This window comes from Scylla paramamosain, chromosome 18 (assembly GCF_035594125.1).
Source record: "Scylla paramamosain isolate STU-SP2022 chromosome 18, ASM3559412v1, whole genome shotgun sequence".
Taxonomy (NCBI): Eukaryota; Metazoa; Arthropoda; class Malacostraca; order Decapoda; family Portunidae; genus Scylla; species Scylla paramamosain.
The window spans coordinates 3967305-3994266 of record NC_087168.1 but is presented as its reverse complement, the minus strand read 5'-3'; the positions used below and the strand labels follow the sequence as shown (position 1 = coordinate 3994266).

The 26962-nt window shown below is 39.4% G+C and overlaps 1 protein-coding gene across 1 annotated transcript in view; it reads left to right on the top strand.

Annotated features, from left to right (window-relative positions):
* The window catches only part of LOC135109031 (la-related protein 1-like), a 95027-nt gene that overhangs the window by 56633 nt on the left and 11432 nt on the right, over positions 1-26962 (top strand). The window contains 12 exon segments of the mRNA XM_064020015.1: positions 192-547; positions 839-919; positions 3093-3300; positions 4044-4318; positions 4929-5053; positions 5887-6076; positions 6239-6842; positions 19081-19124; positions 21429-21610; positions 22107-22380; positions 25182-25331; positions 26647-26867. Coding sequence (XP_063876085.1) covers positions 192-547; positions 839-919; positions 3093-3300; positions 4044-4318; positions 4929-5053; positions 5887-6076; positions 6239-6842; positions 19081-19124; positions 21429-21610; positions 22107-22380; positions 25182-25331; positions 26647-26867 — 2710 coding nt within the window.

Here is a 26962-nt window from a genome sequence, read left to right as displayed (position 1 = left end):
CACTACAACACACACACACACACACACACACACACACACACACACACACACACACACACACACACACACACACACACACACACACACACACACACACACACACACACACACACACACACACACACACACTTATTTGATGTCTTTCCCTTTTCAACAAGCAACCATGTTGAACTTTTTATCTTGTTCCTCAGGCAAGCGTGATGAGAAGTCAACCCCAGTGGTGACAGTGAGTGTGACAGCTGCCGTGCCTCCTGCATCACAAGCACCTCCACCTCCACCACCACCAGCACCACCAGCAGCCATCACACTGCCTGCACCCACAGTGCCCCAAACACCATCTGCTGCAGCCCAGGGTGTCAGTGGTGGTGAGGTGGTCGTGGAGAAGAATCCTCAGCCACAGAACACCTCTGGCTCAAGTGTAGCTGAACCTATGCCAGTTGAATCAGCTCCCCATGACAGTGTCAGTGACCCAACTCCAGCCCAGGCAGCACACACCAATCCTGCATCTCATTCCACCAATAAAGAGGGAAAGAAGAGCAACACAAAGGTTAGCACAAACAGAACACAAAAAAATACTGATGATGGTATTTAGTGTGTGAATAGGAAAAACCTCATAAGTGATGGAAGACAATACTTACCTACTTAGCCTACTTTCCTAAATCAAGCAAAGCCCCATAGCCCATTGAGTCCAGGCAGTGACATATACTGGCACAAATGAGAACTTGTTGAGTTATTTATATATGTATGCATAACACAGGCAGAATGATTTCAGATTGAATGTGGAGATGTGAAGTGTGCCAGTAACTCCTGTGTCTTACTGCATTATGTCTTGTTCCAGGATAATGGTATGAATGACAACACAGACTGGCCAACTCTGGTGGAGGTCCAGCAGGCTCAGGAAGCTGTACATTTACAGCAGGTGTGTGTGTGTGTGTGTGTGTGTGTGTGTGTGTGTGTGTGTGTGTGTGTGTGTGTGTGTGTGTGTGTGTGTGTGTGTGTGTCTTTATCATGGCCTTGTTGGTGGGAATTAAATATAGAATGATAGCAATGGATTTCTGTTAGGTTTTGAGCCTCTCTCTCTCTCTCTCTCTCTCTCTCTCTCTCTCTCTCTCCCTCTCTCTCTCTCTCTCTCTCTCTCTCTCTCTCTCTCTCTCTCTCTCTCTCTCTCTCTCTCTCTCTCTCTCTCTCTCTCTCTCTCTCTCTCTCTCTCTCTACTCTCTCTCTCTCTCTCTCTCTCTCTGTGCTATTTGATATGTCTCTCCTTCATCACAAACCACTCAAGATGCTTTTCTTTTTTCTTCTTGCTGTTCTTGTTCTTCATCTTTATCTTTTTACAGTCACTCATTAACATAATAATAGCTAAATACTGAAAAAAATGTATTATTTTAATCCCTTTTTCTCTCGTGGGTGCCTCTTACTCGAATCTCACAGTGAATATATTATGTTTACATGTGCAAAGAGGAACCCTAAATATTGATTTGGCCTTTGGTTTGTACCTCAGGCCATCCCTTCTCTATGAACTTGATGAGAAAATGTCAGAGATTTAGGTCTTGTAAAGGTTCCTTGTGTACTTACATCATTGAATCACACTAAGCATTCAGATTCATTTTAACTCATGATTGTGCAACACCATTTCTTCATGTTCATGTTTTCAGCCGCAGTTAAGGCTATGTGGATCCAGGATAGGACAAGAAATAATGCTCCCAAATTTAACCCTTTTCACTGCTATATGCAATAATACAATAAATAAGATTATATTAGCATCTACAAGAAAGAAGCTTTTGAAAAGAATGGATTTAGTGGTTTCTAGCCTGTATAGTGTTTAAAGGTGGCTATAGAGCAAGAAGAAATGTCACAAGTGATTATTGATTGATGAAAGCTATGCCAAATATCAGTGGAGGATTAATAAAGCTAGATTCAAAAAGGGATAGGAAGGGATTGGTTCTCAAATTGAGTAGTAGGTGAATGGCATAGATTCACTAATCATGGTAGTGAGTGTTGAGTCATAAGGCAGCTTTAGAAGGAAGATTACACAAATTCATTAATGAAGATAATAGGTGGGAATAGGTAGATATGCTTCATATAGGGACTACCATGTTTAGGTTTCATGGCTTCTTCAGCTTTCTTTATGTTCTTGTGTTCTTATCCCAGCTCTCTCTCTCTCTCTCTCTCTCTCTCTCCTCTCTCTCTCTCCTCTCTCTCTCTCTCCTCTCTCTCTCTCTCTCTCTCTCTCTCTCTCTCTCTCTCTCTCTTCTCTCTCTCTCTCTCTCTCTCTCTCTCTCTCTCTCTCTCTCTCTCTCTCTCTCTCTCTCTCTCTATCTATATATATAATGTATGGATGCATGCTCTCTATGTTGATGTGCTGTCTGCCTCCCCTTTGTACGTATGTGTTTGAGCGTCTATCAGGTGTACAGGCTCACTGCCCAAAATTAATACTTACCCTCCCCCAGAAGATGGTTAGTGGTAGAGGTATCACAGTGTCTGGATCTGCATGACTCACCATTATCATTATTATGCACTTCTTACATCTAGGGAACCTGTGATACTTTAGAAATTTGGTCACAGTATGGCTATTCCTGGTGGGTGCCATGTTTGATCTGGCTTAGACTTCTTGGTTGTGAAAATTGGGCAGATCCAGCGTGATCTGGACCAGGAGCCACAGAACATGTCAAGGGTCTGAGTGGCCTGATGTGGATTTGATTGTGGCAGATTGTCACAGCCACTTTTGACATATAAAGGAATTACGTTCTTAATGTCCATATATTATTGTTAAATATATTTTTGATTGTGCTCCTGTTCTATTATTGCCTGGAGTATGTGTGTACCTTTAAACAGATCTGACCCAAGCTTTTGTGTGACCAGGGATGATTAGTAACATTCCTCAAGTCTGTCAGCAAGTTGTTAAAGAATTAGGTTGACTTCTTCACCTACTGATTGCTTTCATTATAGCAGTAACTTGTGCTCCTCAGACATTGATCACATCACCTGAGCTTCCTTCTCACCTCCACCTGGGACAGTCAGTATGGTGGTCAAGCTTGAACAAAATACCAGCAGATTGTATGTACTTCTAAAAGTTACTTTCTTGATTTTAGACATCAAAGACTGAATGGCGGAAGAGTGAAGAGAGGAAAATAAAGCAGGCTGACAAAGAAATAGAGAAATCTGAAGATTCAGGGTCCCATGACGATGACTCCCTCAAGGAGAACCGAGAGGCGTCCGCCCCCCAGACTCTTAACAACAAGGTGCAGCAGACACACAACACCCTGTCAAGCAAAGCCAACAAGAATAAAAAGAATAAACGTAAGTGAGGTGCCATCAAACTTGCTCCCTTCCATAGTATTTCATTCACAGCAAGTGATGACAGAATTGTGAATTAAGTGGGAATATCAACTTCCATGTGTTTCTCTCTCTCTCTCTCTCTCTCTCTCTCTCTCTCTCTCTCTCTCTCTCTCTCTCTCTCTCTCTCTCTCTCTCTCTCTCTCTCTCTCTCTCTCTCTCTCTCTCTCTCTCTCTCTCATTGGTTATATGTACATAGGTAGATTATGTGGTGATATCCTGTGTTACAGTGATGCAAGATGCAAGCATAGCAGGGTCAGGGATTACTTTTTTTAATCATATTCATCACCAGTGTTCCCTGTTCTTTTATGAAGGCCTTTAATCTTTATTATTACTTTTACCCTGAATTTGTGTATTCCTTATATATTGTGGAAGTAGTGTAATTCCTGTAACTTTCCATTGTATTTTACTTCTCTATCTTTTATTTCCTAAGCAAATGGTTTATTTATTTTTTTTATTTTTTTTTATTTTATTTTATTTTATTTCATTTCATTTTATTTTGTTTATTTATTTATTTTATTTATTAATTTTTTTTATTTATTTGTTTATTTATTTATTTTTTCTCATCAATTGTGATGCTGTCATCAGCAGGGTTGTTTGATACTAATGGGTTATCAACTCTTGGTTTGTTTACAGCTCCATCTGTGATTATGAAAACTGAGAGAGAAGGAGGGGATAGATTATTGATTTGTTGTTATATTTTTCAGTCAAAAAGCAGAACTGGAGAAGACTAGACATTCCACCACCAAAGAGAGAGAAAGGATTCCGGCGTGAAGGCCGAGGATCTGACTCGGCCGAGTGGAGAGCTGACGCCAGGGCTGCCAATGCCTTGAGGGGGCGCGCTGGGGGCCGGGGCAGCACACTGAGAGGCCGAGGCCGGGGCCGGGGGACAGGTCGGGGAGGCACTGCAGTGGGTGGCCTGAGGGGAGGCTTCAGGAGTCCCTCCACTGAGCCCTTTGAGAACTTCTCTGAGTATTCTGAAGTAAGTGGATCATGTCTGATGAGCAGGAAAAAGATAAAAAAACTGATGTCTTGATATTTCCCTTTCACTCGATGGTGCTGGAATTACTATGTTATTACTGCATGTCTCTACAAGCCACTGCTCTGCCTGGTCCCTGTGGGGATATAACAATGATTTGACCAGGAGCACCTTTTTTGGTGACCATCTCATATAGAAATTGCAATTACAGTCTGGGAAACACCATGTAGGTAACTTTTGACAGCGTATCTTTCTTATTTTATGACATTTCTGACTAATTAAGTCTTCATCAAACCCAATTTTGAAAATATTAGTTAAGTTTTGATCAGATTAATAAGCTTAAATTTATGAGTACAAAGCACAAAAATAAACAGCTCACCCTAAAAAGTTGGCAGGAGGTTGCTAGGACATGTTAGTAACGAAAATTACCAGAGAAATTTTATTAGTGGTCATACAGGATAAGATAAAGATGATCATATAAGATATTTTATAAATAATGGATGAACTGTAATATTTGCTGAATATGTAATTGAAATTTTCATGAATTTGATTATCAGACATTTGTAATACTTGTGGAATTTCCATTTCAAATAATATTTTTGTTATTTTGAAGATTCCAGATTATGTTCTACAGGATCCAAACCTGATGCAGTTCTTTGTTCCTAACGTTGGATTCATCTTTCCTGAATTTGTTCCTCAAGATGAACTTGCAATCAAAGATAAAATCAAGAAGCAAATGTAAGTGACACATGCTTTGCTTTTTTACCATTAGTGATTACCATTATCTGTGTGGTGAAATACTGGCTGTGTTCTTGTTTGTCACAGTGACAGGTGTAATGCTGATGCAGCTCATTCACTTCATGGTAAAGGGAAAGTTATAATGTACATATTCACTAACTTGGATCTCCGTCAGCTGTTTTCATGATATACTGAATTGACGCTGCCCCCATTCATAAATGCCTACTTGAGACAGTAAATAAAATATTGACTGCAGCAGATGGTGAGTGTGATGAATGAACAGCAGGTGACTTTGTGCTATAGCTTGTGTGGAAATCGTGAAATGTGATCATGGCTTGGGTGTTTATGGTACAACTGGTGCTTGTCTTGACCGGAGATTAGGTGTCACGATTGATGTGCTGAAGCAGGATTTCCTTCCTCCCATCCACCTACTGAGGGAGACATGGAACATAAGCATAAGCTGTAATGTTGGATCAAAGTAGCTAGCTGTGTTAATATTGGTTCCTTTTGTATTTATGGCTTATTGTACTGTTTAAGTTGAACTTTTTTTCTTTGAAATCTCACTGAATTACTCTCATTTTAATGTGGTAATCATTGTTGTGTTAAATTTTCAGTTGGAGTTTGCTTGTAAAGATGAAACTTTTGTTTTCATATCTAACTGCTTTTTAAGCTTTAAATCAGTTTTATTTGGGAAAGGGGGTGTGAGGCAGGCAGTTCATTATTGATCCTGTTGAATTTTTTTTGTACTGGCACATTATGATGCAGTGTACCTGCTACCAGTCTGTCATTGTATCATCAAGAACTTATTTTCTGTTCCCCCCCTTACCCTCCAGAGAATATTACTTCAGTGAAGAAAACTTAGCCAACGACATCTTCATGCGAAGGAAGATGTCCAAAGATGGCTTCATTCCAGTTTCTCTTATTGCTTCCTTCAATCGAATGAAGCAACTCACTCAAGATGTCAAGCTTATTGTTGATGTCTGCAAGACTTCTGAGAAACTTGAAGTTAAAGATGAGGTTTGGGTGAGTATTTCCATGATGGATTGCATTGGTTTTTCATATAGTATAACATTTCTGTAATAGCCTGTTTAAATGTTTCTGATCCATTAATAGAAAGTTCAGATATGCATTCAGACATGGTGCATATGATCAGTTATGATGATGTTTGTGAATCGTTGCTTGCAGTTACGCACAAAGCATGAACCAAGCAAGTGGCCATTGGAAGATGCTGCAGCTGGTGCGCTTCAAGCCCTTCTGACCTCTGCCTCAGGTGGCTCTGCTCCATCCACTGTGGATCCCCCAGTGCCAGATACACCTCTCCCCTCCACAGCCCATGACACACTCACTACCACCACCACTGGATCTGTCTCTGTCTCTGCCACTTCTGATAATGCTTCCACTGTTACCAATACCACTCCAGCATCAAATACTCTCATCACCATGCCCTCCACCCCCAGTGACACTCCAGCAGTGACCAAGACTCAGTCCACACCAAAAGATTCTTCTTCATCCAGTGATCTTCCTTCATCCTCAACAGCCAGTAGTCTTCCTTCAGCTGCCCCCATTTCCACCTCACCAGCCACCAATCCCACCAACACTGAAGTAGCCACAGCCACACAGAAGAATCCCCTGAGGGAAGATGTTGAATCCTTACCCACCAAGCCCTCAGCAGTCATGGACCCGGAGGTTCCAGAGTTCACACCTCTCCGGCGTGAGCTTGATCCGGCGCAGCCTGAATTCATTCCATCTGGATCACAGATTGAGACTGGAGAAAACACAATACCTTCAGGTAAGTATATTTTAGTTGTCAATTCAAGTTTTAGAATTTGTGAAGGGTGGTGCATGATACCAACCACCCCAAGAGATAGCTCAACAGTTATGTACCTGAGAAGATGGAAATTTAGGTATCAGTGCAGCAAGTGACTAGCACATAATTGAAGTTGAAGCTGTGTGCACTAGATAGTACATGAGATGATGTCCTGAAGAGACACACCAATGAAAGGCAGACTGGTCACAGGGACACTGAAGAGAACTATGAATTATAGGAACATAAGTATGGAAGCTGAGAGAATCATCACAAACCATATTGTTATCATTCTGACTTGTGGATTAGAAACATGGTCATGACATGCATCACAACTATTGCAAATGAGACAAAATGTGTGAAAGATCAAGTTGGGATGAAGAGAGCATTGTAAATTTGTATGAGACTTTAGCATAGGCAAAGCAGCTAAGGAAATAAATTGTGGGCTGTCTGAATAGATGAGTCATGGAACATTGATGTGGTTTAGGACCTGTTGTAAGAATGAGTGAAAGTGAGTTTTTGAAGGGAGTGTACATACACTTAATGGAAATGTGCATTGTTGGGGGAAGGCCTCCTGTGAGTTGAATGAATATAATGGGTAAGTACTGGAGGGAGGGAGGTAATAGGTGAGGCTGTCATCACACTGAGGGAATGCTGGAACAGGGAAAGATGAAGACTCTCCATTAGCACTCTTCCCCTTGAGGGAAACACCTGGCAGAGGATGAGACATTGGAGATGTAAGACTTCAGTTTGGAAAGATTTTTATTGAACAAGGATATATATATATATATATATATATATATATATATATATATATATATATATATATATATATATATATATATATATATATATATATATATATATATATATATATATATATATATATCTGTGTGTGTGTGTGTGTGTGTGTGTGTGTGTGTGTGTGTGTGTGTGTGTGTGCTCCGGACATGATGGGAATTACTGAAACAAAGCTAAGTGACAACACTGAAGTGAATAATTTGGTTGAAGGAAAGTACAATGTATGGCTGAGAAACATAAGTGAAAAACAAGGCGGTGGAGTAATGATTTCAGTGAGAAAGGATTTATTGACCCATGAGACTAATTGTGATTGTGAACTGGCTGAAGCAATTAAAGTTGAGGTGGTGTGTAGAGAAGGTGGAAAAAGAGGCTTTGGAGTGGTATATGTTCCTCCTAAAACAAATTCCTAGGAGGTTGTGGAATACAAGGCTAAATTACGAGGATACTCAAAGACATGTGGAAGACATGATGGCAAGCAGAGAAAATCTAATGATTATGGGAGATCTCAATTGCAAGGAGGTTACATGAGAAGAGTGGTCAGTGGATGGGAGTGATGAGTCTTGGGGAGGAGAGTTGTTGAGAATGGCAGTGGAGAATCTAGTGACACAATGAGTGGAAGAAAAATACGAGATTCAGGGGAGAAGATGAGCCCTCAAGGCAGGTTTTAATTTTTATGAAAGAACCTTAAGTCATCAAGGATGTAGACTATAAATGTTCAATAGGTAAAAGTGATCATGTGGTGGTGGAGTGTACATTGAGAGTAGGAGGAAAGATAGAAAAGAACAAGTACCACAGAATAGGAAGATTCAACTATGGAAGAACATACTGGAAAATTGTGGAATTACTTTGAGCAAGTGGACTGGAATAAGTTTGATGAAGCATTTGGAATAGAAGATAAATGGGGAGAGTTATAAAAATATACAGTGAGGGTGTAAGAGGATTTGTTCTGAAGATAAGAAGACAAGGTTAAAATAAGAAGCAGGAGTGGTGTAATAAATGATGTGAGGAAGCAAGAAGGGAGAGAAATCTGGCCAGGATCAAATGGAAGAAAAGGAAAACAAGTGAGGCATGGGATAAATATAAAAGGGAAATAAATTAATACACAAAGGTAAGGAGAGAAGAAATAATCATGAAAAAGATATTGTGGACAGATGTAAAGATGAACCAAGGATGTTCTATAGATATGTGAATGGTGAAATGAAGAATAAGGGCTTAAACGAATTGAAGATAAATGGTATGCATGTTGAGGAAGAAGCAAAAATTGCAAAGGTTTTGAGTGACTACTTTCAAAGTGTCTACACTGAAGAGGGAACATTTGGTAGACCAGTGATGGCAGATGTGAGAGTAGAAGGATTGAGTGAGATTGAGGTAAAAGTGGATGAATTAAGAATAATGATGGAAGACTTGGATGTGAGGAAGGCTCAGGGACCTGATGGAGTATCTAATTGGGTGCTGAAGGAATGCAGAGATCAACTTGCACACAAGATTTACAAATTCATCATAACTTCATTAAGGGAAGGAGTGTTGCCCAAAGGTTGAAAAAAAAGCAGATATTGTAGCTGCACCGGCTGGGCATCAATTGGCTCTCAGGTGATTTGTTTTACTGATCACACCCATCATCATAGGATCAAGGACAGGCAGTTCTCTCTCTGATGTTTATTGATGAGGTAGGCATGACTGTAAGAACTGCGAACAAGTTCTCGATCTCAATTTCTTACAAAATAACACTGATATTAAAATATACACTGATATTAAACACTTTTAACATAATACAATATTCTTTAACAATACATGCAGTCAACTTGGCACTATGACAATCAATTTTTACTACAAAATTAAAGTATTTACCTCCTGCCCATCTTTGTCTGAGCGCGACTTGGCCATGAGTGACACCCACAGGCGACCAGTGGGTTAACCACACACTACTAACAAGTGAGCATTGGCTTTGGTGCTTAATATAGCACTGAATACTGATATTTACGCATATTACACGTTTTCATGCAAATAGAAAACTATTGAACACTTCACTTATGAATGCCGAGGAATAATGACGTGAGGTAAATACGCTTTACATACAGTAACAGATATAGTCCCCATATATAAATATGAATGGAAGCAAAGAAGAACCATGTAATTATAGACCAGTGTCATTAACAAGTGTAGTGTCAAAAATGTGCGAAAGAATAATGAAGCAAAAATGCAGTGAATATCTGGAAAAGAGAGAGATATTAACAGACAATTTGGATTTAGAAAAGGAAGGTCATATATGATGAATTTAATGTGCTTCTACTCCAAAGTCATAGATATAGTACAAGAAAGAGATGGATGAGCAGATTGTGTTTATATGGACTTAAAGAAAGTATTTGATAAGGTGCCTCACAAAAGATTGCTTTGAAAATTATAAATGGTGGGCTGAGAGGAGCACTCCTACATTGGATCAGTGATTTTCTGAGAGGAAGGGAAATGGGAACAGTGGTCAAACAAAGATAGGAAATCATTATGTAGAGAGGTAATTAGTGGTGTCCTGCAGGGGTCAATACTATCACCAGTTATGTTTGCTATGTGAACAATATGATGGAAGGGGTGAATAACTACATGAGTATTTACTGATGATGCAAAATTGAAGAGAAAAGTGGAGAGGATTGAGGATTTTGAAGCTACAGGAAGATCTGAATGCGATTTGGAATTGGAGTGGCACTTGGAAAATGGAATTTAAAAAAAAAAAAATGTGGAGTGTTGAAGTTTGGCCATAGTTGTGTGAGGCCAGTCTTCAGTTATAAATTGGGTAATGAGGAAATAAAAGTGAAGAGTGAAGAGAAAGACCTTGGAATTACTGTCTCTGATAAGCTGTCCCCGGAGGTACATGTAAGAAGGAAGACAGGGGAAACATATGATGTGGTGAGAAACATAAAAGCAGTGTTCAACTATCTGGATGAAGAGATAATTAAGAATTTAACTGTGACAATGATAAGACTTTGGAATATACAGCAATAATATGGTCTCCCAGCACTAAAAGGGATGTAAAGAAATTAGAGAGAAAACAACGAGCAGCAACAAAGTTGCCTCCAACCCTGTCAGACTTACTGTATGAAGAGAGAGACTAAAGAAACTAAACCTGCCCACCTTGGAAGAGAGAGAGAGAGAGAGGTGACCTGATTGCTTTATATCGGATTTGTCAGGCTATGAAAAATTGGACTGGAGTGATTTGGTGGTGAGAGACTTTAGAAGCACAAGAGAGCATGAGAAGAAGGTTGTGTGTAAGAAGAACAGTTTCATGCAAAGGATTGCAGGAATCTGGAATGAGCTGCAAAAAGTAGTAGTAAATGCAATAACTATACTTGATTTTAAGGAAAACTGGATAAGAGTAGGTATCGAAATGGGACAACATGAGCTTAGACTCCTCCTGTAAACCAAAACTAGGTAAACACACACACACACACACACACACACACACACTGTGTCTCCCACAGAGGACAGTCAGTCAGCTGGTTGAAACAAACACAAAGGTGAAATATTTTCATTGGCAGCCTAGCTTATGAGGCAGGTAAGGGCTATTCTCTCCTGTCTCCAAAGTAAACAATAAGAATGGGTAAAGTGGTACAGTTATCAATGATTTCATATTGAAAAAAAATAAAATAAAATAAATAAATAAATAAATAATAATTATTATTCGAACATAAATGATGGTGGAGGCCAAGAATAAAGACCAGGACACCTTCCAGGGGTTTCAGGAGAATAGAGAACTAAATTAAAGAATGCAGGACAGGAAAATAAAAATAATGGATGAAATAGTCATTAACAGAGTAACAAAGATGGTAACAAAGATATGTGACCTGGAAGGAAAAAAACAAATTCCTGAAGGCTCAGTGTGCAGAATTGAAAGCAATGTTAACAGAAAATCAGGAAAATGTTAAGAAACAGGAAAACAGTGCAATGGAGATCAGAGATGAACATGAAGAATGAAAAAGAAAAAAAGGAAGAAATAATAAGTTTCAGAGATCATGGAGTCTCAAAATAGAGAAAAGGCTGACTTAACTAAAGAAGTAGTTAAGGTTTACAAGCAAAAATAATCAGTTGTATGTGATACAGTGGACAAGAAAAAATGTGTTGTTTTTTATGGCTTAAACGAAGAAACTACTCATAAGAGTTAAGAGAGAAAAGGAACAAAAAAGAAGATAGTAGATGTTGTGAGATATGTTCAGGATGAAGGAGAGGGCTGGGTAAATGAAACTGAAGAGGTATATAGGCTAGAAAATATAAAGAGGGAGGGACAAGACTATTAAAAGTAAGATTTAAAGCACAGAGAACAGCATTGAAGGTAATATCACAAGCACGTAGACTGGACGAGGTTGAACAGTACTGAAGTTTGGATAAAAAGGGACTTGAATGAAGAGGAGAGACTTATGATAAATGAACTGATAAAAGAGATTAAGGAAAAAAAATGTGAACAGATCAGAAGAAGAGAAAAAGTTCTACTGGATAGTAAAAGACGAGATGTTGAGGAGGTGGTATCTGACAAACAAAGAATAGGAGTAAATAATGAAAGAAGAAGCATAAAGTGGTCAGTGTCATACACAAATATTAATGGACTAATATCAGTGTTGCAGGAGCTAAATGACTATATTGAGATAAAACAGCCAGAAATCATGGGTATTACAGAGGTCAAATTGAATGAGACAGCAGAAGACATGAGCAGTGTAGATGGTAGTTATAATGTGTGGATGAAATCTAGGAATAGTAAGAAAAGAGGAGTGATGTTACTGATGAAGAAGAATGTAAAAGTGTAGAATGTAGAGATAGGAGAAGGTATGGCTTAAGTAATTAAAATCAAGATGAAAATGAAGGGAGAAGAAAAAAGATTTTGCAGTTGCATGTGTACCACTGAAAACCAATGCATGGAATCAGGATGACTACAAAAAATAATATTAAGAGATATTAGTAACCATCTAAAGCAAATATTAAGAGAGTAATAATATAACACTTATGGGAGTTTTTAACTGCAAAGAAGAAGATTTAAAGGAAATGAGGAGGCATCAAGGTTAGGACCTATTGTTTACCAAGGAACTTGACATCATTGAGGGCAAAAGTGATCATCTGTTAATTGAATCAAGAGGCAATAGTTTAATAGAAAACAGGAGTGAAACTTACAAGAGTGAAAGATATAACTACAGGAAGATGGATTTCATTAAGTTGAGGAAATTCTTTGCAGACACAAATTGGAAACAACTGTACACAGCAAAAAAAAAAACTCGGGAAAAGTGGGATACATTATGGAAATCTGTAATGAAGGGGTCAATAGACATGTATCAAAGATAAAAATGAACAAGGTGAAAAGAAAGAAAAGAAGATTGGTATAATATAAGATGTAAACTAGCAAGATAGATGGAGAAAAGAGGAGGACATAAGAAATGGGAAGAATTTAAAGTAGCAAGAAATTAATATGTTTGAATCTTGAGAGAAAAGGAAAGGAGTTATGAGAAAGTTTTTTTTTTTTTTTTTTTTTATGTAGAAAGGACACTGGCCAAGGGCAACAAAAATCCAATAAAAAAGAATGCCCACTGAAATGCCAGTCCCATAAAAGGGTCAAAGCAGTGGTCAAGAATTGATGAATAAGTGTCTTGAAACCTCCCTCTTGAAGGAATTCAAGTCATAGGAAGGTGGAAATACAGAAGCTGGCAGGGAGTTCCAGAGTTTACCAGAGAAAGGGATGAACGATTGAGAGTAGGGTTAACTATTCCGTTAGAGAGGTGGACAGAATAGGGGTGAGAGAAAGAAGAAAGTCTTGTGCAGCGAGGCCGCGGGAGGAGGGGAGGCATGCAGTTAGCAAGATCAGAAGAGTAGTTAGCATGAAAACAGCGGTAGAAGACAGCTAGAGATGCAACATTGCGGTGGTGAGAGAGAGGCTGAAGACAGTCAGTTAGAAGAGAGGAGTTGATGAGACGAAAAGCTTTTGATTCCACCCTGTCTAGAAGAGCAGTATGAGTGGAACCCCCCCAGACATGTGAAGCATACTCCATACATGGACGAATAAGGCCCTTGTACAGAGTTAGCAGCTGGGGGGGTGAGAAAAACTGGCGGAGACGTCTCAGAACACCTAACTTCATAGAAACTGTTTTAGCTAGAGATGAGATGTGAAGTTTCCAGTTCAGATTATAAGTAAAGGACAGACCGAGGATGTTCAGTGTAGAAGAGGGGGACAGTTGAGTGTCATTGAAGAAGAGGGGATAGTTGTCTGGAAGGTTGTGTCGAGTTGATATATGAAGAAATTGAGTTTTTGAGGCATTGAACAATACCAAGTTTGCTCTGCCCCAATCAGAAATTTTAGAAAGATCAGAAGTCAAGCATTCTGTGGCTTCCCTGCGTGAAATGTTTACCTTCTGAAGGGTTGGATGTCTATGAAAAGACGTGGAAAAGTGCAGGGTGGTATCATCAGCGTAGGAGTGGATACGACAAGAAGTTTGGTTTAGAAGATCATTAATGAATAATAAGAAGAGAGTGGGTGACAGGACAGAACCCTGAGGAACACCACTGTTAATAAATTGAGGAGAAGAACAGTGACCGTCTACCACAGCAGCAATAGAACGGTCAGAAAGGAAACTTGAGATGAAGTTACAGAGAGAAGGAGAGAAGCCGTAGGAGGGTAGTTTGGAAATCAAAGCTTTGTGCCAGACTCTATCAAAAGCTTTTGATATATCCAAGGCAACAGCAAAAGTTTCACCAAAATCTCTAAAAGAGGATGACCAAGACTCAGTAAGGAAAGCCAGAAGATCACCAGTAGAGCGGCCTTGACGGAACCTATACTGGCGATCAGATAGAAGGTTGTGAAGTGATATGTGTTTAAGAATCTTCCTGTTGAGGATAGATTCAGAAACTTTAGATAGGCAGGAAATTAAAGCAATAGGACTTTAGTTTGAGGGATTAGAATGGTCACCCTTTTTAGGAACAGGTTGAATGTAGGCAAACCTCCAGCAAGAAGGAAAGGTAGATGCTGACAGACAGAGCTGAAAGAGTTTGACTAGGCAAGGTGCAAGCATGGAGGCACAGTTTCGGAGAACAATAGAAGGGACCCCATCAGGTCCATAAGCCTTCCGAGGGTTTAGGCCAGCGAGGGCATGGAAAACATCATATCGAAAAATTTTAATAGGTGGCATGAAGTAGTCAGAGGGTGAAGGAGAGGGAAGAACAAGCCCAGAATCGTCCAAGGTAGAGTTTTTAGCAAAGGTTTGAGCAAAGAGTTCAGCTTTAGAAATAGATGTGATAGCAGTGGTGCCATCTGGTTGAAACAGAGGAGGGAAAGAAGAAGAAACAAAGTTATTGGAGATATTTTTGGCTAGATGACAGAAGTGACGAGGGGAGTTAGATCTTGAAAGGTTTTGACACTTTCTGTTAATGAAGGAGTTTTTGGCTAGTTGGAGAACAGACTTGGCATGGTTCCGGGCAGAAATATAAAGTGCATGAGATTCTGGTGATGGAAGGCTTAAGTACCTTTTGTGGGCCACCTTTCTATCGTGTATAGCACGAGAACAAGCTGTGTTAAACCAAGGTTTAGAAGGTTTAGGACGAGAAAATGAGTGAGGAATGTACGCCTCCATGCCAGACCCTATCACCTCTGTTATGCGCTCAGCACACAAAGATGGGTCTCTGACACGGAAGCAGCAGTCATTCTAAGGAAAATCAGCAAAATACCTCCTCAGGTTCCCCCAACTAGCAGAGGCAAAACACCAGAGGCACCTTTGCTTAGGGGGATCCTGAGGAAGGATTGGAGTGATAGGACAAGATACAGATATGAGATTGTGATCGGAGGAGCCCAACGGAGAAGAAAGGGTGACAGCATAAGCAGAAGGATTAGAGGTCAGGAGAAGGTCAAGAATGTTGGGCGCATCTCCAAGACGGTCAGGAATACGAGTAGGGTGTTGCACCAATTGCTCTAGGTCGTGGAGGATAGCAAAGTTGTAGGCTAGTTCACCACGATGGTCAGTGAAGGGAGAGGAAAGCCAAAGCTGGTGATGAACATTGAAGTCTCCAAGAATGGAGATCTCTGCAAAAGGGAAGAGAGTCAGAATGTGCTCCACTTTGGAAGTTAAGTAGTCAAAGAATTTCTTATACTCAGAGGAGTTAGGTGAGAGGTATACAGCACAGATAAATTTAGTTTGAGAGTGACTCTGTAGTCGTGGCCAGATGGTGGAAAACTCAGAAGATTCAAGAGCGTGGGCACAAGAGCAGGTTAAGTCACTGCGCACAAACGCAGCATCCAGCTTTGGATCGAAAATGAGGGTAGAGAAAGTAGGAGGGAACAGAAAAGGGGCTACTGTCAGTTGCCTCAGACACCTGAGTTTCAGTGAGGAAAAGAAGATGAGGTTTAGAAGAGGAGAGGTGGTCTTCTACAGATTGAAAATTAGATCTTAGACCGCGAATGTTACAGAAGTTAATGAAGAAAAAGTTGAGGGGGGTGTCAAGACACTTAGGGTCGTCGACAGAAAGGTAGTCCAACGTGGGGACATTTATGGTCCCCTCCCCAGATGGGGACTCCAAGGCTGGTGTAGGAGTCGCCATTATGATTTTAAAATTTTTGATTGAAGGGTGTGTGTGTTATAAGGTGCTTGTAGTTTTGTGTGGAGGAAGAGATTTGTCTTTAGAGGGCAGGCTCTGACTGCCCCTTTGTGTTGTGAGACACAAAGGGAAACGTTCAGTGAGGTCACAGTTGGGTTTAATGATAAGTTCACAGCATCCCCTGAACAGTGCTTTAGACCTCACTGGGAGTAATTATCATTTTGGTAGGTGTCTACTGTCTCCTCCTGGAAAATGTAGTTGACAAATGCAAGAATGAACCGAAACTTTTAAAGATGTGTAAACAGAAAAATAAAAATTATAAACATAGGATAGATAGATTAAAGGTAGATGAACTTATTTATGAAGATGGTCTGTCACAGGCTGAATCAGTAAACACATGCTTCCTGTCAGTATTCACCAGAGAAAACAGCTTTGTAGGAGAAAGAGCATGGCACAAGGACAAAGTGTTGAAGGAATTTCAAGTGGACATTCAAGAAGTTAAGAAAATGATGAAGGATCACGATGTTAGTAAGGCTCAAGGGCCAGATGGAGTGTCAAGTTGGATAATGAGGAAATGTGAACAGCTGGCAGAGATAATACATAATATCATAGTTTATTCATTTAAAGAGGGTAAAGTCCCTCTAGACTGGGAAAGAGCCAATATAGTACTAATTTTCAAAGGTAATAAAGAACCATTGAATTACAGACCAGTGTCCCTAACAAATGTTGCAAAAATATGTGAAAGGATTGTTAGAGACAGGTGAATTAAATATCTAGATACACATTGATTGGACATCAGTTTGGTTGAAGATCTTGTGTCACAAATTTATTGAGTTTTTACCATAGAGCAATTGATATAATCCAAGATAGGGATAGCTGGGCAGAGTGTATCTACTTAGATTTAAAAAAGGCATTTGATAAAGTACCCCACCTGAGATTGTTATGGAAAAATCAAAATGTATGGGGTTTGCAGGGCAAAACACAGGACTGGATAGCAGACTTCTTAAGGAACAGAGAATTGAGAACAATAATTAAGGTTGAAAAATCAGAATGGTGTAAAGTTAGAAGTTCCACAGGGGGGAAAGTTCTGGCCCCTGTAATGTTCCTAGTGTATATTAATGGCATGGTGGATGAGGTTGACAGCTATGTAAGCTTATTTGCAGATAACACCAAGCTGTTGAAAAGGGTGGAAAATACTACGGATTGTGAAATGTTATAGAAGAATCTGGATAAAATATGGGTGGAGTAGGAGATGGAAAATTGAATTTAATACAAAGAAATGCAAAGTGATGGAGCTTGGGAAGAGAAAAAGAAGACAGACAAGTTCCTACATCATGGGAGATATAAAAATTAAGAAAACCAAAGAAGAAAAAGATTTGGAAATTACAATAAGCAATAATTTATCACCAGAAAACATATAAACAATATTGTCAGGGTATGAGTTTCTGAGGAAGATGAAAAAGGGCATTTACTTACATGGATGAAAAGATGATGAAAAAGTTGATAGAATCTATGATTCGACCCAGACTGGAATATGTCACAACTGTTTGGTCACCTCGTAATAAAAAAAAGTTTTAAGGAATATAGAAAGGATTCAGAGAGCTGCAATCAAAATGGTTCCAAGTTTGAGAGATTTATCTTATGAAAATAGACTAAAGAGATTAGAGCTTCCAACATTACAGTAGAGAAGAGAAAGAGGAGACCTGATTGCTATATACAGGGCTTTGAAGGGGAAAGGACCAAGTTGACAAAGACCTGTTTGTGTGGGACTTAAGAGACACAAGAGGACACAGTATGAAATTAAAGAAAACAGTGTGTACAAGAAACATTAGGAAATATAGTTTCTCAAATAGAAGCATAGAAATATGAACCAATTTAGATGAAACATTTGTTCAGTCAAGGAATATTCATGAATTTAAAGCTAAGTTGGACACTTATAGATATGGAGACAGGACAGCATGAGCTCTTTTCCTGTAAAACACTACTAGGTAAATACACACACACACACACACACACACACACACTTGATTAAATACTAAGAAAAAGAAGGTGCCAGAATAACAAAGAAAATAACTCCTCCCATAGAAATACAGAAGTCTGGAATAAACCAAATGTGAAGGTAGTATCAGCAAAGAGTTTGCACCAACTCAAAGATTGGATAAATGTAGGTATGGAGACATGACCACTGAAGTGTTGCTTGGGATTTTGGGCATAAGGAAAGTTGTAAGGAGCCATCAGGCCTACTGTATGAAACTTACCTAACTATTTCCACCTATCATCCCCATCCATAGATTTGTTTAATTCTCTCCTGATTATTGATTATTGATTTAAGAAATACAGTTAGATAGTACACACACACACACACACACACACACACACACACACACACACACACACACACACACACACATCACAAGGTCTCTATAGTGGTAGTGTTCCTCCAGTCTGGCTGTGAAGTATGCAGCCAGACCTTAACCTTCATATTAAGGGTGGAGAAAGATTTGATAAATGTCATAAAAAATTCAAATGAATAAATAAATAGATAAATAATAATTATTATTATTATTATTATTATTATTATTATTATTATTATTATTATTATTATTATTATTTTTATTATTATTATTATTATTATTATTATTATTATTATTATTATTATTATTATAAAGTAAGTAAATAAAACTGTTTTGCTGGTTTGTGGACACTTCAAGAAGTGACATCACAGTAGATGCATAGATAGGTAAGAGTTTCATAAAGTGTGTAATCATGTAGTTAATCTACTTTATGTTGAGCAAGAATTAGGTTATTTTCATAACATTTTGTAAAATTTTGTTTTGATTTTACTAACATTTGAAAAAAAAATTTATTTCAGATAACAAGAAGACTATACCAAGGACTGAAAGTGACTGGACTGAGGTAAACATGTTTGATTTATCTTCGCAACAGTAGATATTAATTTTATCTTAAAGCAATAAAATTTAAAACTTTATATGAAATCAGATTCTGTAAATGGTGTTTGGACACAATCTTTAAACTTAATGTTACTTTGTTGCACACATCCTATACATCATTCATGATCTAATGTTTTTAAATCTAAATTTTTTTCTCTTCTGTTCTTTTGTGTGGTGACAGGTCCCTTTCCTTCATCTCATGTCTTCACATCCAGGTTATGTCTGTACACATTCAGGTGCTTGCCTCAGTGGAAATTTACTTTAGCTTTTCATTGTTTTTTTTAAGAAGTAAAAATGTTGAAGGTTTCCCATCTCTTGGCTGTCATCATCCCTTTTGTTGTCTCTGTCTCCCCAAATGATATAAAGAGGCAGTCTGCCATTGCATCTCAAGAAGTGTGGTTAAGCATCCAGGCAGTCTGGCATTACACTTTGGTAGGCGGTAAGGCTGTGATGCTTTTGTTAAGTTTATACTCTTAAGGCGGGTTTATGTGGGGCAATTCACTGCTGGTTTTGCCTGGAAATGGGCTGCCATTAGCAAAATGCAGCGAGACAGCTGCATTGCTACTCAAATTGAAGAATTGCTCTGGCAACCTAAATTCGGTCAGCTGCTTTCCCACAATGGACGGGGCAATATTACGGGATCAGATGAGAATAGCTATTAACATAAAATTGAAAATTGAAGAAATATTCTTAGAAACTGTTTTAATAATAACCATTGACTGTACCATCATATACAATAAATGAAGAATATATTTAAATTTACTCATTAAAATTTTGGAAAAATAAGCGTAGAATTTGTCTGTTTACATTGTTGGCTGAGTAAGCCAGCATGTGTGTTTCAGAGTCCTCTAAGCTTAATTCTCACTTGAGTTTGTAATAGACACTCCTTGTATTTCTTCTTACTAGACAGGAACAAGTCCACAACCGTTTCTTTTGCATATTCTTCAAACACAGCAAAACTTGAACTTGAAGCTTGAAACCTGTCAGCAGTTCCAGGAGGCTGGAGCTAGCCATGAGGAAAAATTACCTCATGTGAACCCACTTATAGTTTGTTCAAGAAAACATACAAACATCAAGAAGGCAAACATTACAGTAAACCTTTCATTGTTATTGCCCAGATTGAAGGAGGAGGAAGATTTTCATTAAATACAAATTTAAAAAAGCTGATTTTCAGTAGTTTTCCAAGTGTTTGACTCTGATCTTATAGAATACATGGTGTTCATCTCATGTCTTGAGGCTTCTTAAGATTCTCATGGAAAATCTGTAAAAATGTACATACATAGCCTTAGGTAAATATATCTGGTCATGAAGATTTAAAGCTTTTAATTTTTGACAATGCTCTAGTGGCATGCAGGTGTGAGTGGTGAGAGGCCAGGAGAGTGTAGGTGGTGTGTGTGTTGGGTGAAGGTGATGACACTTGCTGGATGTGTTACTATTCATTCTGTGAGTGGATGGGTGACATTTATCCAGATTTGGTGTTGAGTATTTTACTTTGTGTTTTGCTATTCTTAGTTGAATTTGCACAAGTAATTGGATTGCCTCAGGATCACTTAAGCCATTAGGTTCCCTGCACTGTCCCCATCATTCATTATCTTAGTCAAGTCTGTATCATTGTCATCATTCACTCCCCACATTATTCTTAATAAGAAAGTTGCCTGAATTCTTAAGGAAGAGACCAGGATAATCTCCCAATTGTTACCTTTCTCATAACATTGCAAAAAAGTCATCTTGCAAGACTAAACTAGACAAGACTTGCGGATCTCCTACCCCCTCCTGTGTGGTGCTTCTCTTTAACTCTTTATGGGCCTAAGCACATCATGCTAGAGTGAATCCTTTGATTTGGTGCACTGTGGCATCACTGCCCATCTGTTACTCCTGCATTCATTTGATCTCACTGTATTTAACAAATATGTATTTGCTTTTACTTACAGCAGTTTTGTAGTCTATGGTTTTTATACATACTAATATACTCTCTCTCTCTCTCTCTCTCTCTCTCTCTCTCTCTCTCTCTCTCTCTCTCTCTCTCTCTCTCTCTCTCTCTCTCTCTCTCTCTCTCTCTCTCTCTCTCTCTCTCTCTCTCTCTCTCTCTCTCTCTAACAATCTTTATTTTTTCCTCTAATCTACCTTTCCTGAGCCAAACTTGCCTAACCTCCATAAACTTCAAAACACTTGCATTGCAGTAATAGTATTTTATGATCAAAACAGCTTGTGTTTGCTGTAAATTGTTTAGTTTTTAAGTGGCTATATTTAAGACAAGTGCATTTTTCAGGTGAAGCGCAAAGGCCGCCTGAAGAAGGACTTGGAGAGCAAAGACAGGGATCAGAAACAGTCAAGTGAGACTAAAGATTCCCTCACCTTCAGTAAAGACACCAGAGAAGAATTAGACTTCCAGTTTGATGAAGAGCTTGAAGTATTGCCAAAGACGGGAAGACAGCACGACTTTAGTGAATGGTAAGAACTAAATAACAATTTTGATGAAAACCAATTTAGATTACATTAAGAATCTGTATTAAGGATAGAGTTAAAAGCTTATTTATAAAACAAAGGAAATCAAAGCTGTATGACATTAGTTTGAAGGATTGGGGAAGTTGCCCTTGTTTGGAAACTTATAACATGTGAGGCAGGGTGAAGGCATGGAGGCACAGTTACAGAGAACAATAGGAGGGACCCCATAATGACTATAACAGCACAACACAAGTCCTCTGCACTCCCTCATTTCTCACTTGATTTCTACCTATTAGTATACACTTACTTACTCTAGATGCTTAATCTCTATTACATTTTAGATGAATATGTAATAAGACACCAGTCACCATGTTGTAATGAATGAAAGCCTTTTGGATATTGATGACAAAATGTGAAATCTTGGTATATCAAGCAAATTTTTCTTAAGTTTGCATCAGCAGATCAATGACAAGTGCATTCATTGTTTTCTTCTTTCCAACAGGTCTGACGATGAAGAGAGTGATTACGAAATTAGTGATCAAGATGTGTACAAGTTGCTTATCGTGACACAGTCTCCACCATCTGCTGCGGGTGGCATGGCAAACACCAGTGGCCCAGCAGCCAACACTTCCGCCACCACACGGCCCCCCAAGCATGGAGGCTATGACAGGACTGGTGACTGGACAAGTCGCACCAAGATAACTCAAGAACTGGCAAAGGTCATCAATGATGGACTCTATTACTATGAGCAAGACTTGTGGGAAGGCAATGAGTGGGTATGTAAGAAATTGTGACTTTTGATGTATGTTGCTTTTATTGGTAACGTTTGTAGTAAGAGAATTTTCCATTTCATGCCATTCTGTCATAATGTTCCTGTTCCTTTTGTTGAAAAAGACTAAGAAAAGTCTGTGCCTCTATGCCAGACTGGGATCCTCAAAGGGAAGTAGCCAAGGCAAAATGGTGCCCCTCAACCCATGATAAGTGCTCAAAGATCAAGTCTTGATTTGCTTCTTAGAGATGACTGGACTTTTTGTAGGAGAGTGGTGACTGGCACTTAGCTTTAGGCTTCTATTTATAACACTGATCAGCTCTAAATCATTGATCTGGATCTGAATCTGATCTGGATTCACTTGGGGTAAAAAGAACACTTGGAGTCATTATTGATCAAAACTATAACAATACAAGAATGTCGCTGCCCAGCTGTCACAAGTGGCAGACAGTTCATGCTCACCACTGTGCTCTAAGAGAATGTCAACAAGGATTACAACCTAGTGTACATTTCCTGAGGAAGTTGGGCCAAGAAGGCCACCCCTGAGTCCCAGGCAGCACGAGACTGGGTTCCATGCCTGGCCATGAACGTTGTATGATGAAGTTTCACACAAAGCTCTCTTCACACACAACATGCTGAAAGTACTTGTTGTGGTGAACTACAGAATGGTTAAATGAGAAAATATTTTAACATTAGGTGAAGCTAGCCTGACCTGCATGCTGACACTATTGACACCCTTAGCGAGACACTTCAAAAGTAAATATGTACAGTTATTTTCTATTGAACGAGTATTGTCCTCCTTTACCTTATCATGTAATTGTTGGTAGAGGTGGTAATGGCCACCAAATTATAATTAAAAGCCATTAAACCAAGGTTTATTGTGGCTTGTAATGTCTTCCTAGTTTCTGGTATCTGCCACCACCATTATTCACATTCTGTGTCCACAGCAGCATTTTGCAACAATTTATTACCATTCGCTTTGTTCCTCAGACATCCATTTTCTTGTATTGTATTCCCCTAAATAAGTCCCCAGTAGAAGCTGCTTGGCCACTAATGTGGCTGCTGCCAGCACCTTCAGCAAGTGTTGTCTGTTATAATTTACCTCTGGACCCAGATCACCCATATCATGATCCGAATCACCCAGATCAGGGCAAATCTAGATCAAGATGTAAATGAAACACCAGCTGTGCAACCAGATCAGTGATCTGAGACGGATCATGGTAAATGGAAGACACCTTTAGTTTCAGGTGTTGAGTAGGAGTTACATTTGTCATTGTCCTGTACAGTTCTGGCCGTAGTATTAAAAGAGAGATGTAAAGGTGTTAGAGTTTGTACAGAAGAGAATGACCAAAAGGATATTAGGGATGTGTGATATCCCTTACGAATGAAAATTAATACTTTTAGATTTGATTTAATTGAGTCATTGAGTAAGAAAGGATCTGGTAGAGGTATGTCGAGGGTATAAGGGATGTAGCAAGACTGATGTACAAAATTCTTAGGATTATTAAATAGGAAAGGACAAGAACTAATGAATCAAAGCTTGATAAAGTGATATTGAAGGAGATATGAAGAAACTGGTTCACTAATAGTGGTGGATGGCTAGAATGTTCCCTTGAATCCCCTGCTGTTCTGTTATGGATACATGTCATCTGGGTATTAGTCTCTCTCTCTCTCTCTCTCTCTCTCTCTCTCTCTCTCTCTCTCTCTCTCTCTCTCTCTCTCTCTCTCTCTCTCTCTCTCTCTCTCTCTCTCTCTCTCTCTCTCTCTCTCTCTCTCTCTCTCTCTCTCTCAAATTGTTTATTGAGCATCCAGATAGTTTAGTAGATAAATGAGGTTCCTCTGTACTAATATTTCCTCATTTTCAGTTCAGTCATAGCATCTTCACATAAATGCTTACCTATTTACTGTCAGTCCTCTTGGCTTAAGCTCATCACCTATTACAAGACTTTAAAATACAAAATGCTTAGATCTGTTTGTTCATCTCTCTGTATATACCTAAACCTGTTCATAAGAGGTTCCCCCCTCAAGGCATAGTTGTGATAGGGTTCTAGATGACAACTGCTGACTGGGGACAGCAGGGAAACACTGGGATGATTGGGACCACAATAAACTAAAATAAGAGAGGTCTGTGCCATGGTTATATTACAAGTGATACTCAGTAGTGTGTTTTGGGCTGAGACACCTTAGTACCCCCAGAAATTAAAACCGTTCTCACACCAGTTGTCACCTCATGTCACAATGTCATGTCACATCCAGGCACACCATGAATAGGGTGCTGAGGATATTTCTCCACCAGCCATATATCAAGGTAGAGCATTATGGGAACCTAACATTCTAACATTCCCAGCAGCCCCTAGACAAGACTCTATCCCACCATCCAGACAGCTGTGAGTGCTACACACAACTAGACTTAACAACAGTGGAGCTGAGCTTTACCATTTACCACTCATCCACAGAAATGTAGTCACCTCTAGGAAGTAAATCAAAGTTATGCCTGTCAGTCCCCATCACTACTTGAGAGTATGAAAAATGGACAGGGACGATGAGGATGTCCTCAGCCCAACATCACTTTTAAGTAGAACAATATAAACAGAAAAAAAAAAGATAAATAGATTTACCATCACCCAAGCAAATTTGTGGGTGGCACCATGCATTGCAGAGTGAGGGCACCTTGAGAATCTGTATAATTTATCGCTAGTTTTTATGGAATACATCTAGAACACAAAATGGAGAATCCTAGCACTGCTTGATATTTAATTATTTATTACATGTACTAATTATCTATTATTAATTTTGTGTGGTGTTTAGTTCCCACAGTCAAGTGACAAGAGTGGAGGTGTGACCCAGCAGGTGACCGTCATCAGCCAAGAGGTGATGGACTCATTGCAACCCCACCACCCACCTGTCCCTGCTAACCAAGAGGTCCCTCCCCCTCCCCCTCCCCTACACCTTCTGCAGGTATGCTAACACACCCGTCTCTTTTCTCCCGGTATGAAACATGGGTGGGAGAAGAGACATGCTCTACTTGTACCCTGCCCTTGCATTTGTGTAGTGAGTGTCTTAAGGTAATGCAGTGTCATGCTGCTGTGTGGAGTATTGTGAGGCAGCTCCTGTGACATCCAGTAACCTTTATTATCTTGTGTTCCTGCCTCAACACAAAATTATTCTGTCCCCCCCCTCCCTCTCTCTCTCTCTCTCTCTCTCTCTCTCTCTCTCTCTCTCTCTCTCTCTCTCTCTCTCTCTCTCTCTCTCTCTCTCTCTCTCTCTCTCTCTCTCTCTCTCTCTCTCTCTCTCTCTCTCTCTCTCTCTCTCTCTCTCTCTCTCTCTCTCTCTCTCTCTCTCTCTCTCTCTCTCTCTCTCTCTCTCTCTTTTTCCCCTGAAGGCTGAAGGAAGGTTCCCAGTACTCTGGCACAAGCACACACTACACACTAGCAACAGTGACCAAATGTGACTTAAGAGAGCCAACTTTGGGTTTGCTTTCACCATTCAGTTAGCATTACAGCTAGAGGATGAACTTGATTTGTATGAACTGGTGCCATGGGAACTGTGATAATTGAGCTCCTTTCATTCCATTATTGTGGAAAATTGGACATGTTTGCAATTCCAACATGCTGCAATATAACAACTATATAAATGGATGGTTTTTGTATTACTAACAGTGTTGTAATGTTTTAACATATCCTCATTAATAGTTCATATGGGATTTTAATATTTTATTGATTAGTGTTTTATTATGCACCAAACTCTTTCTGGTCATTACTTCTGGCATTCAGCTCACAACTTATAAGTCTCACTGTTGGTGCCTCTGTGGTAGATCTGGCCCATTGAATGATAATGTTATTTTCTTTGCTATATATCACCTTAGTGTTTTGTAAAACGTGATCTTTTGCACAGAAACTCATTTTGGAAAGGTGATGAGATGTGACTAATCTCACAATAATATTAGGACACAACTTGCTTTCCTTGCTTAGACTGATGACAAACTGGTTATCTTACATTGTAATGACAGTATGTTAGACAGAAACATGCCTGTGTGCTGCTCATGTAGCTTTGTCATAGTTGCACATAAAGCAAAATGCACCACATGTATCATTGCTGTGAAGGAGTTATTCATTCCTGTACTCCTATAGTTCTGCATTTAGAGTGTAGGGCTTTCATAATACAGTATATCCTGTGGAGCAGATCATCATCCTGTCTTGGGGCCTCACTGAATTTTTGGTTGCTGCCCTTTAAAATCCTATGCTTTAGTATGCTAATGTAAATTTCCAATCAGGGAGCCAGGGAGCCGTATGAAGAAATTGTTCCTCCCACTCCAAAGACACCGAGGTCACGCAAGGCAGCTCGTTTCTTCCCAGTGGTGAAGGACAAGGCTAATGTTGACCAGCGGACACCTCGCAAGAAGAAGACTCGCCACTCCCACAACCCACCAGTGGAGAGTCACGTGGGCTGGGTCATGGACTCTCGGGAACACAAGCCACGCACAAACTCAATCAGGTACACCTTGCCAGCACTTTCACACTTTGCTTTCATTATTTTTGCATCTTTCCTCTAGGTTGTGTTTCTCAGCCATTCTTGGTTTGTTACTCAGT